We start from the raw sequence: 16,171 nt of genomic DNA on the forward strand, positions 1-16,171 counted from the left end.
AATCTGGATTGGCATCAGCTGGGGAGCAATGCCTTGCTCTTTGTACAAGGCTACAAATATAATTACACAGGCAGAGGAAATTAGACACTTGCGCGAGCGGTGACCTTTTCTTCTTTCTGCGTAATTATCTCTTTAATGCATAGGGCAATAACACAAAGCACAACAGCCGCATTGGGAAGCTAGAAAGTCTTGTTAGTGAGGAGAGGACCATTATATAGGAGGGCTTCAAATGAAAGGAAAACAAATAAAAATAATATGCTTTCTTGTCATCAAAAGGTTCTATCCAGCCCTGGCACACGAAAAGACATGATTTCCCACTCCATTCCCTTTGTAATGCCTAAAGACTGAAAGGCCCACATCTCAACTGAAAGCTCGTAAAAAGAGGCGAATGTCTAGTCAATCATTTTAACTTAACAGGACATTCAAACACTTTTTTTACTCTCTGGCATCTTTCCTGAGCTCCAATGCAGAACTGAGCAAGTAGAGAACTATGAACTGAATAGTGCAAGAGCCCTAGTGCCAGGCGAAAGTGTCTGTAGCATATTCATGTCCCAGTGTACTAGGCCTCATACACATGGCCAGATTACGTCTTTCTTTTGTACGGAGCGGTTATTGGGCTTTCATAGAGGTACACAGCGCCTCTGCTGTACTTCCGTATACCGAGGATTTTAGATGGCATGCCACGATTTCTATTCTGTCAAATTCCTATAGTATCCAACAAAAATGAAGAAGTTGTGGCATATTCCATTGGACTCTATATGTATTGAGGTATTCTCCACTAGAAGTGAAAAAGATCTGTGTACATACAGCACCCGACACAGCCCGTACAGCAGTAATGGAAGTCTTGCGGCTGCCGAGGTCTTGAGCTTGAAGGGACAGTCACAAGCAGGAAGCAGAGAAAGGCTCCCTAAAGTTGACAAAGTATTTATGAATGTAACCCCTGGACACCAGTCATAAACAACGTTTGTTTAGCTCATTCAGCTGCTGCATCCGATGGAACAAATGTCACAGTTAAATACATTAACCCCTTAAAGACCAGGCCAATTTGAGTTTTTCATTTTAGTTTTTTCCTCCCCGCCTTCCAAAAGCCATAACTTTTCTATTTCTTCGTCAGCATAGCCGTATGAGGGCTTGTTTTTTTCGGGACAAGTTGTAGTTTTTCATGGCATTTATTATACCGCATAATTTACTGGGAATCTGTGAAGTTTATATGTGGAGTGAAATGGGCACAAAACAGCCATTACACCATTTTTTGGGGGGGGTTTTGTTTTTACGGCGTCCATCAGGCGGTAAAAACGACATATTCACCTTATTCTACAGGTTGATACGATTACGGCGATACCAAATTTATGTTTTGTTTTATGTTTTACCACTTTTAAAAAAATAAAACTATTTGCTGACAAAAAAACAAATGTTTTGTGTTTCCATATTCAGAGAGCTATCACTTTTTTATTTTTCCATCAATTTAGAGGTGTGAGAGCTTAAATTTTGTGGGGTGAGATGTCGTTTTTACCGATACCATTTTGGGGTTTAGGCGACATTTTGATCACTTTTTATTCCTTTTTTTAGGAGAGCTAAGGTGATAAAAAAACAGCAATTTGCATGTTTTATATATATTCTTTTTACGTCGTTCACCGAGTGGGTTAAATAATGCTATATTGTGATAGTTTGGACGCAGCGATTTTTTAACATTGCTTTAGGGGAAAAAAAATGGGAAAAGGTTTTTTTTTTTTTTTTACTTTTAATATTTAATTTGTTTTGGAACATTCAAAAAATTTGTATTAAACGGTTTTTTACTTTTTTATTAGTCCCCCTCGGAGACTTTAAGCGGCGATCGTTGAATCGCTTGATTCCGCCCGTTGCAATGTATGGAGCAAGCTCAGCCCGTTCGCTACTTCCCCTTAACGGCTGCTGCGTACCAGTACGTGACATGTCGTTAAAGGGTTAAGGATTCACGGTAGTTATTGGTACATACTGAATACCAGGGCCGGCCTTATGTTAGATTATGCCATGTGCAGCATCTGTGGGCACCTCACCACCATATGGTATACAGTGTTCAAATGACCATAATTATGAATGCTATATGCCCAAATAATAGTGCCATACATTGGCCAAATAATACTACTACCATACAATTGCCTAAATAACAATGCTATATTGCCATCCCACCACATACTGCAAAACTAATACACTGCACACTGCCCAAGTAGCAGTGCTCCATAATGCCTATGTCAATACCACTTTTCTCCCCAAAATAGAAACTGAGTCTAACAATGGGGATCACCATGCCTGAACATTTAAACACAATATTTAGAAAGTCGAAAAATGGTAAGCTATAAGGTTGACAATAGCTTTACATATAGGGTATACAGTGCTCCAAAAATACCCACATAGATTGACCAAGTACCAGTTCCATACACTAAGTAATCTAATAACAGTGCTATACATTGTGGAAATAAAACTGCTATGCAATGAATATGAAGATGAAGATTCATGGTGTATAAGCACCAGAATCTCATCAACCCAATCCCCAGTGGAAGAGAAATGGCAAAGATCTATACCATCCTTGACTGATGAACTGTTGTTGGAGGACTTATAGCTCAGATGTCGTGTCCCCAACTGCTAACAACAAATTAATTAAATTGTACAACTTACAGTTCGGTCCAGAATTATTTGGACAGTGACACAAGTTTTGGCATTTTTGCGATTTACCAAAACATATTGAATCTACAGTTATATAATAAATATGGGCTTAAAATGCAGATACTCCGCTTTAATTTGAGGGTATTCACAACCTAATTTGAGGAAGGGTTTAGGAATTACAGCTCTTTAATATGTAGCTGCTTCTTTTTCAAGGGACCAAAGGTAATTAGACAATTATCTCAAAAGCTATTTAATGGGCTGCATGGGCAATTCCCTCATTAATCCATCATCATCAATTAAGCAGGTAAAAGGTCTGGAGTTGATTCCAGGTGTGGCATTTGCATTTGGAAGCTGTTGTTGTGAACACAATACATGAGGTCAAAGGAGCTCTCAATGCAAGTGAAACAGACCATCATTAGGCAGAAAAAAAAAAAAAAAGAAGTCCATCAGAGAGATAGCACAAATGTTAGGAGTTGCTAAATGAACAGTTTGGTATATTCTTGAAAGAAAAACAAAAGAGCGCACTGTTGATCTCGAACTCCAAAAGGCCTGGACGTCCATGGAACACAACAGTGGTGGATGATCCCAGAATTCTTTCTATGTTGAAGAAAAACCCCTTGACAACATCTACCCAAGTGAAGAACACTCTCCTGGAAGTAGGTGTATCAGTATTTAAGTCTACCATAAAGATAAGACTTTATGAGAGCAAATACAGAGAGTTCACCACAAGGCGCAAACCATTAATCAGCCTAAAAATAGAAAGGCCAGATTAGACTTTGCCAAACAACATGTAAAGAAGCCAGCCCAGTTCTGGAACAGCATTCTTTGGAGAGATGAAACGAAGATCAACCTTTACCAGAATGATGGGAGGAAGAAAGTATGGAGAAGGCTAGGAACGGCTTATGATGCAAAGCACACCACATATTCTGTAAAACATGGTGGAGGCAGTGTGATGGCATGGGCATGCATGGCTGCCAAAGGCACTGGGTCAATAGTGTTTATTGATGATGTGACTGAAGACAGAAGCAGCCAGATGAATTCTGAAGTGTTCAGGAATATACTTTCTGCTTAGATTCAACTAAATGCAGCAAGGTTGATTGGATGTCACTTCACAGTACAGATGGACAATGACCGAAAACATACTGCGAAAGCAACCCCGGAGGTTTTTTAAGGCAAAGAAGTGGAATATTCTGCAATGGCCAAGTCAATCACCAGATCTCTACCCGATCGAGCATGCATTTCACTTGCTCAAGACAAAACAGAAAGACCCACAAACAAGCAACAACTGAAGACAGCTGCAGTAAAGGCCGGGCAAAGCATCACAAAGGAGGAAACCCAGCATTTGGTGATGTCCATGGGTTCAAGACTTCAGGCAGACATTGCCTGCAAAGGATTCTCTACAGAGTATTAAAAAAAACATTTTATTTATGGTAATGTTAATTTGTCCAATTACTTTTGAGCCCCTGAAATGAGCAGTCTGTGTAGAAAAACGTTTGCAACTCCTAAACGTTTGACAGAATATTTTTGTTCAACCCCTTGAATTAGACCTGAAAAGTCTACACTTCAATTGCATCTCAGTTGTTTCATTTCAAATCCAATGTGGTGGCATGCAGAGCCCAAACGATGAAGATTGTGTAACTGTCCAAATAATTCCGGACCTAACTGTACATCCGAGTTCTCTCACCCAGGTCATAGTAAAATACTGGATAAAACTACCAATATCCCTATTCCCTTTCAGTGGCAAACAGTAAACTTAAGAAACCAGTGTCAGGGAGCAGCTGCCAAGGCAAGTAAAATCATGGGATGCATCAAAAAATGCATAGCTGCACATGACAAGAACAACTTTTTGCCTCTACACAAATTGTACAAACTAGTCAGACCACACATGGAACATTGCGTTCAATTTTGGGTACCTGTGCATAGGATGGCTATAGCTGTACTGGAGTGGGTGAAGAGGAGGGCAACCAAGGTAATTAAAGCACCGGGTGGATTGCAGTTCCAAGAAAGTTGATCAAACTTGGGATTGCTCAGTTTGGAAAAAATGCTTAGGGGTGATCTACTTCGTGTAAAAAAACGCCATGAGAACAGGGCCTTAGTCAGATCTCTGAGTTTGCACAGCAAAAAGGTGAGGGGATGGCGGTGCTCCTCCGAGACTATTGTGAGGTGGTAAAGTGTAGATCGCCGGCTGCCACCCACTGCAGTCCCTAGGTGCTAAATCCTTAGTACCTGGGACAAGGTATTAGTCAGAAGGTCAGAAGAAAAATGCAGTCTAATTGTGGGTATCGGCGTCAGGATGCCCGCAATTAGACTGCATTTTTCTTCTTAGTCAGATCTCTGTACTGTTTATTTATAGATTTGTACAATGTATTTTTGATACCGAAGTTGCTTCGGAATCCGTGCCAAAAACCTCCCTCTATGGATTTCAATGGGAGGTAGAGGAGTTTTTTTTTTACCCTGTGTGCCATGCCTGATCTTGGAGAGATCTATGCCTCTGAACCTCCATTGAAATTGATGGAAGGCGGTTGCATTTATTCACTTGCTAAATTTTTTTTAAAAAAATATATAAAATTGCAAAAACGGTCTTAAAAAAACGTATCAAAATAGCACTTGAATTTAAAAATCTGACTCAAAATGGCTTGAAATTTTTTGAGGCAGATTCTTTCTGTTTGGCAAAATATGCTGTGTGCACATAACCGAATAATGTTTTTATACCTAAGCCTATGACAATGACAAGAGGGTATCCACTACATCTAGGAGGCATGACCGTTTCACCATCATTATAGACGCGGTTTCTCTACTGTAAGCAGTGGTGGAACTACCGCAGCCATGGTGGTTGTTACGAGGATCGCAACGTTTCATGCACACCAGTTGAAAAGGTCTATTACAAGGAAAAAACGCAAAACATTCAACGACTGGCAGCCACAGAGGCTATGCAGTAATGGATAAAAACATTTCCAACAATTATTTCCATCTCCAAATAAAAACAACATTTCCTTATTGGCAAAACATCACTTGTTCAACATTTACAATACATATACTGCTACATATGACAAAACAACACACATATGGCTATGTAAATGGCAAGGAGACTAAATAGTCACTCCAAATTGCACAAAAATAAGTTTCTTTAAAAATAAGCACACTACATGAACGTGTTTAAAAACATTTAAAACAGCACATCATGCTGGACGAAATACAGAGGGGGTTGCCACCCTGCTAAGCGCCCAATAGAGAATACCGCCAAAACCACCTAAATCCCTCAGCATATATAACTAATACAAAAGGCATTAGAAATGTTCAATCAAACCGTAAGTATGGTTGTGACATGGATACCAAATAGCCAAAAATGAGATGAAGGGGTCTGAATGCACTAGCCATAGTGTATTTGTATATTAGTATTTCTACTGTAGGGTAATGTACTCACTTTCAGCCGTATTTGTGGCATGCAAAGCACTCGTAAAACGTACTGAAAAACACCTTAAATACGTCTGCAAACAGCTTGCCACTGATTTAAATGGGAAATATGCTGTAAAGTTTGTACAAGGCGTATTTTTACACTGCCGAATTAAAAATGCAGCATAAAAATATGCTTTGTAAAAAATGTATGTCATGTTACTTGAAGCGTTGTAGGAGCCGATTTATCCCCATTTGCTTGAAAAATTTAAAAAAAAACACTCCGAAAATATGCCTCAAAATACACTTTGAATACGCTTGCAAAATTGAAAAATACTTTGAAAATCATCCAGTAAAACGCCTGAATTTCAGAGGCTCTTCTCTCTTGAGATCAGCCACGTATTTTGTAGCCTGTAACATATGCCGTGTGAACACAGCCTAGGAATCATCATATATCTCCAAGAAAACATGTATGTAATGGTGGGATTGGGGGATATGAATACCAAATGAAACGACTTTCAGCCAGCAATTATCTTACATGTGTGGCCAAGCAGACTTAACAGCTTGGCAATACTTTTAGACAAAAATGATCTGGAAATAAAAAACTAATTTGGCACAGTGAAAGGTCTGCGGCACGAGGCAGGGATAAAGACGGAGTTTTATAAACCAGATGCACTGTATGAACTTTGAAACATAGGTGTTTTTGATGGTACAGTCATCCAAGATTAGTTTGGCAGGTGCTTCATCATTACATTGGGGACTTAAATAAAAACTATTCATTTGACAACAGGTGCCAAGATCTGATATTGAGAAGAAAATTTTATTTTGGGGAAAGTTAAAGCATATGTACATATTTGAAGGCTTTTTTTTTTTTTTTACACTAAAACAATGTGCAACTTTGTAATTTGTTTTTATGAAAAAAAAAAATACATTATTTTCTGAGATAGAAGCTGTATCATGCGCTGAAACCCAAATCAGTAAGGTCAGCGGGACTAACGGGTTCAGTGACAGCGGGTCCTGCATGTCTCTGACACGAAGGATCGAGCTGTTATCGATAACATCTAAGTTCATATCATAGATGTGATCGACAACAGCTGGATCCTGCGTGTCAGAGACAAGCAGGACCCGCTGTCACCGAAGTGGTCAATCCCACTGACCTGAATGATTTATATTTCAGCGCAGGATGCAGCTTATATGTATCCAGGATACATAGAAGCTGTATCTCAAAGAGTATTTATTTATCTTTTTAATAAAAACAAAATTACAAAGTTGCATAAAACCTATTTAAAAAAATAATAATAATTCTTCAAAAAGGTTTACAAAGCCTTTAATGTAACAGCTGATTGAAGTAACACAATCTATGAAAACAGAAAGCCTAATATAACTTACGTAGTTAATATATGAATAGAATTAATCGATGAATGCTAAGAACAAGTAGACTTATATTAAAACAGCATTTTCGTTTTTCAGAATTGGTCTTGCAAAACGAAACAATTCACTTACCATTTTCAAAAACTGTGCCGGCTGTAAATGAAAGTTCAGAGTCATGCTCAGCTTTGCATGCATATAAAGCCTTTGCTCGTCTTGGCAAACTGTGAAAAAAATAAAAAAAAATAAGTCTATTTGACTTGGCTGTAAGTATATATAATACATACATATTTATACAGACAGACAACCTGTACAACTTTATGTTTTGCTGTTTTTCTTTATGTAGTGATTGAGTATGTTCCCAGAATGGCATAAAATACTAGCTTTGAAATGCCAAGACCAACTTTATCAAACATTTGTCCAAGTGCTTCATTATTTTATTGGGATTTTATTAAAAGGCAAATGCCAGAACTTTACATATGCAAGATAAAGTAGTGATTAAGGAGGAGAGAGCAATTCCAATGAAGAACACTATCATCAGCAATAGACAAGATTTGCAGCCTACGTTTCAGGGGATTTCAGAGCCCAGATTCTCAATGATACCATAAAGGAAGAAAAAGCATTTGCACCTTTGTGCACAAAATTCTGAGTACTGATGCAGCCCTTGCCTGACACAAAGACATATTTTCCAAGTTCCACACTGCATTTCAATTCTTTCAATTGCTCCTTAGCACAGTAACTAACAATGTCAGTTACATAGTTAATAAGGTTAAAAAAAAAGAGACATAGGTCTATCAAGTCCCCACCAATAATCCTGTTGATCCAGAGAAAGGCAAAACCCCCCATAAAGTGGATTCCAATTGCCTCATTTGGAGAAAAATTCTGCCCAACTCCAAATATGGAAATCAGAAAAAAATCCTTTAATGAATGTTTCATCTCCAGAAGTATCCATAACTTGTAATATAATATTTTTCAAGTTGCTAAAGTTAAATTTACTGTGAACCAATATTCCCAAGTCTTTTCAGTAGCAGTTTTAACCAGTGTTTTACCATTTAATGCATAATTGTAGAATTGGTTTCCTGTGCCCAAGTGCATAACCTTACATTTATCCACATTAAACTTAATTTGCCATTTCTCTGCCCACACCTCCAGCATGAGGAATCCTTCTGTAGTATTACATTATCCTCCTCTGTATTGATTACTTTACAGAAACTTACTATTATCTGTAAATATTAAAATTATACTAAGCCCTCCACAACGCCATTAACATATTCAAAAAATAAGAGGGCCCAATACTGACCCCTGTGGAACCCCACTGGTAACTGCGATCCACTCTGAGGATGCACCATTAATAACCACCCTCTGTTTTCATTCACTGAGCAAGTTGTTAACCCAATAACACATTTTACCCCAAACCCACCATTCTCATTTTGTGCACGAACGTTTATGCGACACAGTATCGAACGCTTTTGCAAAGTCTAGATCCGAGGTCACAACCTATGGCACATGTGCCACAGCTGGCACACTGTGTATGTGCATCTGTCTTGCTTAGTCGTAAGCCCCTAAAGTACTCTCCAGCCTAACCCTAGCCTAACGCCAAACCCTGGGCTCGATTGATGGCTCTAGCATGCACAGATGTGACTGATTTCTTTTGGGCCAGGGAACACATAGCGATTGCACAAGATTTCACTGAAGAAACCAGTGACATTGGTGCACACTAGAGTCATCAACCAAGCAAAGGGGAAGGCCCCTAATACAGCATGTCCCCTCATCCTTTATAAGCCACATAACCCTTGCAAGGAACAATAAGTGAGCTGGTCTCTGAGCGGCTGTAACTTGCTTTACATGTCTGTGTGAGCAGGTTTTCTCACACATGAATTCCATCCATTTACAGAGGAAAACAACAACGAATTTCTCCAACACATCCATAAAAAATATATAAGGTTTTATTCGTATATCATGTTAAAACCCAGAGAGTGCATAAGTTAGGCATGTAGACGCTTACGCGTTTTGAACAAAAGTGTTCCTACTCATAGCATACATTACTAAGCTAATGCATGCGTTTTAAAACCATAATTAGCCAATCCTAACTGCTCCTAATGCAAGACTCCACACAGATTAAAAAAGCATACAGGTGTTCACAATAACTGATATTCATTCACATTAGTTGTATACATGCGTAAATGCAGATTTTTTTTATATGTAGTACTTATTAATCTTATTACACGAATTATATTAAATATACTTTTTTTTTTTATATGGCCGAAGGCAACAACACCGAAACAGATATTAGTGTTCTATGACATTAATCGTTTTATTACCATGTCACAATACAAGTGTTTGGGTCATTAGCTACACATGGTGTAGTTTCAGCCGAAGAAGTGTTCACTAAATTGGAAAACCGCTCAGCTCAGAACAATGCACTTAGTGGGACCATAATACCTTGAATACTTATACTGAACACAATACTGTATGATACCAAGAGGGTTAAGAATTAAAAAAATCTCCACTACCATATATTCCTCACAATTTATACTGGAGTGGAATGAAATTCTATCGGATTGCTCAACCAGGTTAATAAAATGATTCAATATGAAGAATAGAGGCTAAGGGAAATAAGAGTGGAAATCCAACACTTGGTGGAGTCTTTGGAAAAATACATAACCCTGCCTAACTTTGATACAGTTAGGTCCAGAATTATTTGGACAGTGACACACGTTTTGGCATTTTAGCCGTTTAAACCCATATTGATTATATAACTGTATATTCAAAATGTTTTGGTAAAGTGCAGACTCTCAGCTTCAATTTAAGAGTATTCACGTCCTAATTTGAGGAAGGGTGTAGGAATTACTGCTCTTTAATATGTAGCTTCCTCTTTTTCAAGGGACCAAAAGGTAATTGGACAATTATCTCAAAAGCTATTTAATAGGCTGCATGGGCTATTCCCTCGTTAATCCATCATCTATTAAGCAGGTAAAAGGTCTTGAGTTGATTCCAGGTGTGGCATTTGCATTTAGAAGCTGTTGCTGTGAACCCACAACATGAGGTCAAATGAGCTCTCAATGCAAGTGAAACAAACCATTGTTTAGGCTCCATAAAAAGAGGAAATCCATCAGAGAGATAACACAAATGTTAGGAGTGGCCAAATGAACAGTTTGGTACATTATTGACAAAAAAGAGGGCACAGGTGATCTCGTGAACTCCAAAAGACCTGGATGTCCACAGAAGACAACAATGGTTGGATGATCGTAGAATCCTTTCCATGTTGAATAAAAACCCTTCACAACATCTACCCAAGTGAAGAACACTCTACTGGAAGTAGTTGTATCAGTATCTAAGTCTACCATAAAGAGAAGACTTCATGAGAGCAAATACAGAGTGTTCACCACAAGGTGCAAACCATTAATCAGCCTAAAAAATAGAAATACCTAAAGGGAAAAAAAAAGAGAATACACAGCACCACATGGTGCAAGATAAACCTGGTTGGGAAGATGAATAAAATGCAAGGAAAAGCAATTACGCTCACCTATAAAAGGTTGTACAAATCAGGTACAACACTAATGTAAGCATGTAGTAATAAAATCAGCTTCAGCTCTCCAATCCAAAAACCGGTACCGCAACAAGAAGCAATTGCTAAATTAAATAATTAAAAAATTAAGCAATTGAAAAATGAAAAATTTAAATTATATCCATTATATCCAATTATTTCATTTTTCAATTGCTTCAAAAATAGAAAAGACCAGATTAGACTTTGCCAAACAACATCTAAAGAAGCCAGCCCAGTTCTGGAACAGCATTCTTTGGACAGATGAAACGAAGATCAACCTGTACCAGAATGATGAGAGGAATAAAGTATGGAGAAGGCTTGGTGATGTCCATGGGTTCCAAACTTCAGGTAGTCATTGACTGCATAGGATTCTCTACAAAGTATTAAAAAAAGCTATTTTATTTATGGTAATGTTAATTTGTCCAATTACTTTGGAGCCCCTGAAATGAGGAGGCTGTGTAGAAAAATAGTTGCAATTCCTAAACGTTTGACAGAATATTTTTTTTCAACCCCTTGAATTAAACCTGAAAGTCTACACTTCAATTGCTTCTCAGTTGTTTAATTTCAAATCCAATGGCATGCAGAGCCCAAATCATGAAGATTGTGTCACTGTCCAAATAATTCTGGACCTAACTGTACAATGCAAGAAAAACTGAAGCATAATGTGTATAAATTAGAGTCTATTATTATAGACAAAGAAAAACAAATATCAGAGAGATGCGAATGGTTATACCAATGATAAAGTTTATAGTTGGAATCGTGAAAGACGTAACACTCCAAAATCTATCTTACGAAAAGATTTAGGCAAAACAAAAACTTTTTCCCAAAATCTCAAGACCTGCATGTAATTTTTTCGTCCACAGAGGCTGAAAATTCGGATTCGAATTCCAATGTGGATTTCTCCGAGTCAGGAAAAGAAGATGGCGCAAAAAAACACATACCAAAAAAAGAATAATAATTCTGGCGATAATACAACGTGGTCAAAAAAGGAGTACGGAGGGGCGTCTGGGGGAAGAGAAACAAAAAGGAATCCAATGAGAAAATGGCAAACATAACTGAAGCTTCAGAAGGAGGAGAGTGGTATTATTTTGTCACCTAAGATACTAAATAACGACCAACTGTCTGTCCTTTCCACAGGTCTTAATTTTGTGCCAACTTCTAACTTCAATCTCTTTCAAACTATACTGGATGTTAATAAATTTGTCTTCTAACTGTCAAAAGATATTTTTTGAAGCAAACAAAATTGCACCTGATACCAATGAAGATCCAACGAACAATACAGAAAATTACACTTCAGGGACTGTGATTTATGAATCTATGGACAATAAAATATATGTCCCTCGAGACTGAAGGAATGAATTTTAAGATTTAAATTTCTCTTAAAGCACTTTAATTCATTTAATAAATTTATATAAGGAAGACAATATGAACGAAATTCAGGAATTACCCAAAATTAATTTTAACATGCCTAACCCTACCTTCTGCCCAACACAATCGAGGGTAACGGATTGAGATGATTTTCAATTGTGTGTGTAAAAAGAGTAATAAATTCAGATAAAGAGTAAAGGTCTAACATTACACAGAGAATTTTCTGCCAAAATAATAGAAATATTGTAATCCGCAAAGCGGACAAAGGAGGGCCAGTAGTAATATTAGATTCCTTTCTTTATAGAAAGCAAGTGTTTGAAATATTGGCTAACGAAAACACTTACTGTAAATTATCGCACGATCCAACTGCTGCATGTGTTTGGTCTCTAAAACATTTGTTAGAAGAAGGTTTAGGTTTAGGGGTATTAAATGAAAAAACAACTAAATACCTTATGTCAAATTTCCCTATAATGCCTGTTTTCCATGGACTACTAATCCATAAGGAGATTTTTCCATGCCCCTTACGACTAATCATATCAGGCATTGGGTCTTTGAATGAAAGACTTCGTGCTTGGATTGATAATTTATTACAGCCTCTAGTACGGAGAACACTTGGCATTTTAGGGGACAGTAAAGAGGTCCTTAGATCCTTTCAAAATTTTAAATGCTCTCAGAAATTTTCCTGGGTTATGTGCGATGTGGTGGGTTTATACTCCTGTATTCCCCACCACTTGGCAATACAGGCCACAAAATTTTATCTAAACAAATATAGCACTTCTACCCCATAAACACAAGAATTTATTATCTTGTCGATACAATATTTACACAATTTCTTCAGTTTTGATGGTTTATTTTTTATACAAACTGAAGGTGCTTCTATGGGCTCCAAATTTTCCCCCTCGTTAGCGAATTTATATATGTCATGGTGGGAAAAGAAATGTATTCTTTCAGAATTTAATTCATATGGGGAGGCCATCGTGTGGTATGGTCGCTACATCGATTACCTTTTATTTATTTGGGCCAAATATGTGGCGTCTATATCACGGTTTATGGACCTCATCAATGAAAATAACTTTAAATAAAAAATTTACCTTCACTATCGTACAGATTTCCTTTTTGGACATACTCCTAACTGGTGATGCCCAGAAGGTATGTGTATGCACTTCAATATATCACAAACCTATGGCTGGCAACACTATATTGGATGCATCTAGCGGTCACCCTGCTCACACTATAAAGTCAATACTGCAAGGAGAATTCGTTAGAGCTAGAAGGGCGTGTTCAGATCATGACATTTTCTCCACACAATGTGAAGACATAAAAAGGAAACTAAATGAGGATATAAAAAATGGATGGTGAACAGGGGAACACGCTATATTAACCCCTTCGGGACTGAGATAGTTTTGGCCTTGTGGACGCTGCCGATTTTTTCAAATCTGACGTGTCACTTTATGTGGTAATAACTTGGGAGTGCTTTTACCTATCCAAGTGATTCTCAGATGGTTTTCTCGTGACATATTGTACTTTATGTTATTGGAAAAATGTGATCAATAAATGCAGTATTTGTTTGTAAATTTGCAAAAAAAAATTTTCCCTAAATTTAAATGTATCTGCTTGTAAAACACATAGTAACTACTTTGTGTGGTATTGCTAATTAACATTTCCCATATGTCTACTTTATGTTGGCATCGTTTTTTTGAACGTCTTTTTTTTTCTAGGACGTTACAAGGCTTAGAACTTTAGCAGCAATTTCTCACATTTTCAAGAAAATGTCAAAATGCTATTTTTATAGGTCCCAGTTCAGTTCTGCAGTGGCTTTGAGGACCTTATATATCAGAAACCCCCATAAGTCACCTGATTTTAAAAACTGCACCCCTCAAAGTTTTCAAAACAGCATTTAGAAAGTTTCTTAACCCTTTCGGGGTGTCACAGGAATTAAAGCAGAGTAGAGGGGAAATTTACAAACATATTTTTTTTGTCCGAAAATCCATTTTTAGCCATTTTTTTCTGTAACACAAAAAGGTTTTCCCGAAGAAACTCAACTCAATATTTATTGCCCAGATACTGCAGTTTTTAGAAATATCCCATGTGGCCCTAGTGTGCCAATGGACTGAAGCACAGGCCTCAGAATAAAAGGACCACCTAGAGGATTTTGGGGCCTCTTTTTTTATTAGAATATATTTTAGGCACCATGTCAGGTTTGAAAAGGTCTGTTGGGGCCAAAACACTGGAAACACCCCCAAAAGTGACCCCATTTGGCAAACTACATCCCTCAAGGAATTTATGAAGGGGTATAGTGAGCATTTTAAACCAACAGGTTTTTTGCGGAATTTAGTGGAATAGGTCTGTAAAAATTAAAATCTAAATTTTTCCCAAGAATAAAGAAGAAAAAGCACCCCAATATTAGTAAAGCAATTTCTCGTGAATACGGCAATACCCCATATGTGGTAATAAATTACTGTTTGGACACATGGCAGGGCTCAGAAGTGAAGGATCACTATTTGGCTTTTGAAGCTCAAGTTTGCTGGATTCGTTTTCGGGGGTCGTGTCATTTGCAAAGCCCCAGAGGGACCAAAACAGTGGACACCCCCAGAAGTGACCCCATTTGGGAAACTACAGTCCTAAAAAGAATTTATATAGGAGTATAGTGAGCATTTTGATCCCATAGGATTTTTGCTTTATTTAGTGTAATTAGGCCATGAAATTTATTTTATTTGTTTACACAGGAAGATGTGCTGCCGACAACGATAATATTTCACTTTTTTAAGATACGACCAGCAGATGATCGAGCGTTTGCTCGGTCATCTGCGGATAGTTCCCGTTTACACAGGGCTATTATCGGCAACGAGCGTTCTATGAATGTTCGTCTGCCCGATAATCGTCCTGTGTAAAACTCCCTTAACTCTCACATAATCAATAATAAATCATTATGCAGTAGGCTCCTAAGCTACCTCTAGAGGTGGAATAGGTAGCCAGAACATTATGTTTAAAATCTATGTCTATGCAAGACAGAGCTACGAATGGTAAATTAAGATAAAATAATTCAAGATAAATGAGCACAGAATTTTCTAAAAATTATATGATCATAAAAAGGTGAATATTCACTTTAAGGGGAATCGGTCAGCAGTTTGGAGGACTCACAACTGCTCACATCACTATGTAGGGGAGGGCATTGTAACAATACCGGTTGTCTCATTTAAGCAACTTGAATGAACGAAAAATCGATGTTTGATTCCCCTGGCTCTGTACTCGCAAGTGAGACTCACTACTATGAGTGACTACCCTAGTGTCCAATCGAGAGACCGCTAGAACAGTCACTCAGAGCAGAGGGGATCGGCTGGAAGAAAGAGCCAGAAGCACTTACACTTCATGGGGACCTGAGTGGCACTTGCGACCGTGGCGCTGGGGGAATGAAACGATGATTTCTCGGTCATGCAACAACTGTCATTACAATGCCCCCCCTCCTCTATATAGCACCATCAGTAATTTTTTATTCATCTGTCAACGTAAAAAAAATTGTTAAAGAGGTACAATTTAACTTTTTGTTCTCTGCAAAATGTTATTTGACAAGGGTGCAAAGTTTTGCATATCATTGTACACATTTGCTATGCCAAATATGTTTTTCTTGAACACGATCATCTAAACCTTACTGTCAAAACGATACTTCAACTTGTTTAAAGAACAACATGTTGAAAACAGAAGTTGGCAGGACCGCTACTGTGCGAGTCCAAAAATACAACTCTTCATACCAAACTTGCTGGACGGTACTCCATTCAATAAACATTTATGAAGTTGTTTACTCAGTAGATGATATAAACACTAGATTTTAAAACACCGCATAATGATTATGTG

At 37.8% G+C, this 16,171-nt stretch overlaps 1 protein-coding gene across 1 annotated transcript in view; it reads right to left on the reverse strand.

Annotated features, from left to right (window-relative positions):
- Positions 1-16,171, reverse strand: part of ARHGAP26 (Rho GTPase activating protein 26) — a 467,460-nt gene that overhangs the window by 17,540 nt on the left and 433,749 nt on the right. Inside the window, exon 22 of the mRNA XM_075856546.1 lies at positions 7,540-7,628. Coding sequence (XP_075712661.1) covers positions 7,540-7,628 — 89 coding nt within the window. The remainder of the gene's footprint in view (positions 1-7,539; positions 7,629-16,171) is intronic.

The sequence above is a fragment of the Rhinoderma darwinii genome, chromosome 3 (assembly GCF_050947455.1).
Source record: "Rhinoderma darwinii isolate aRhiDar2 chromosome 3, aRhiDar2.hap1, whole genome shotgun sequence".
Taxonomy (NCBI): domain Eukaryota; kingdom Metazoa; phylum Chordata; class Amphibia; order Anura; family Rhinodermatidae; genus Rhinoderma; species Rhinoderma darwinii.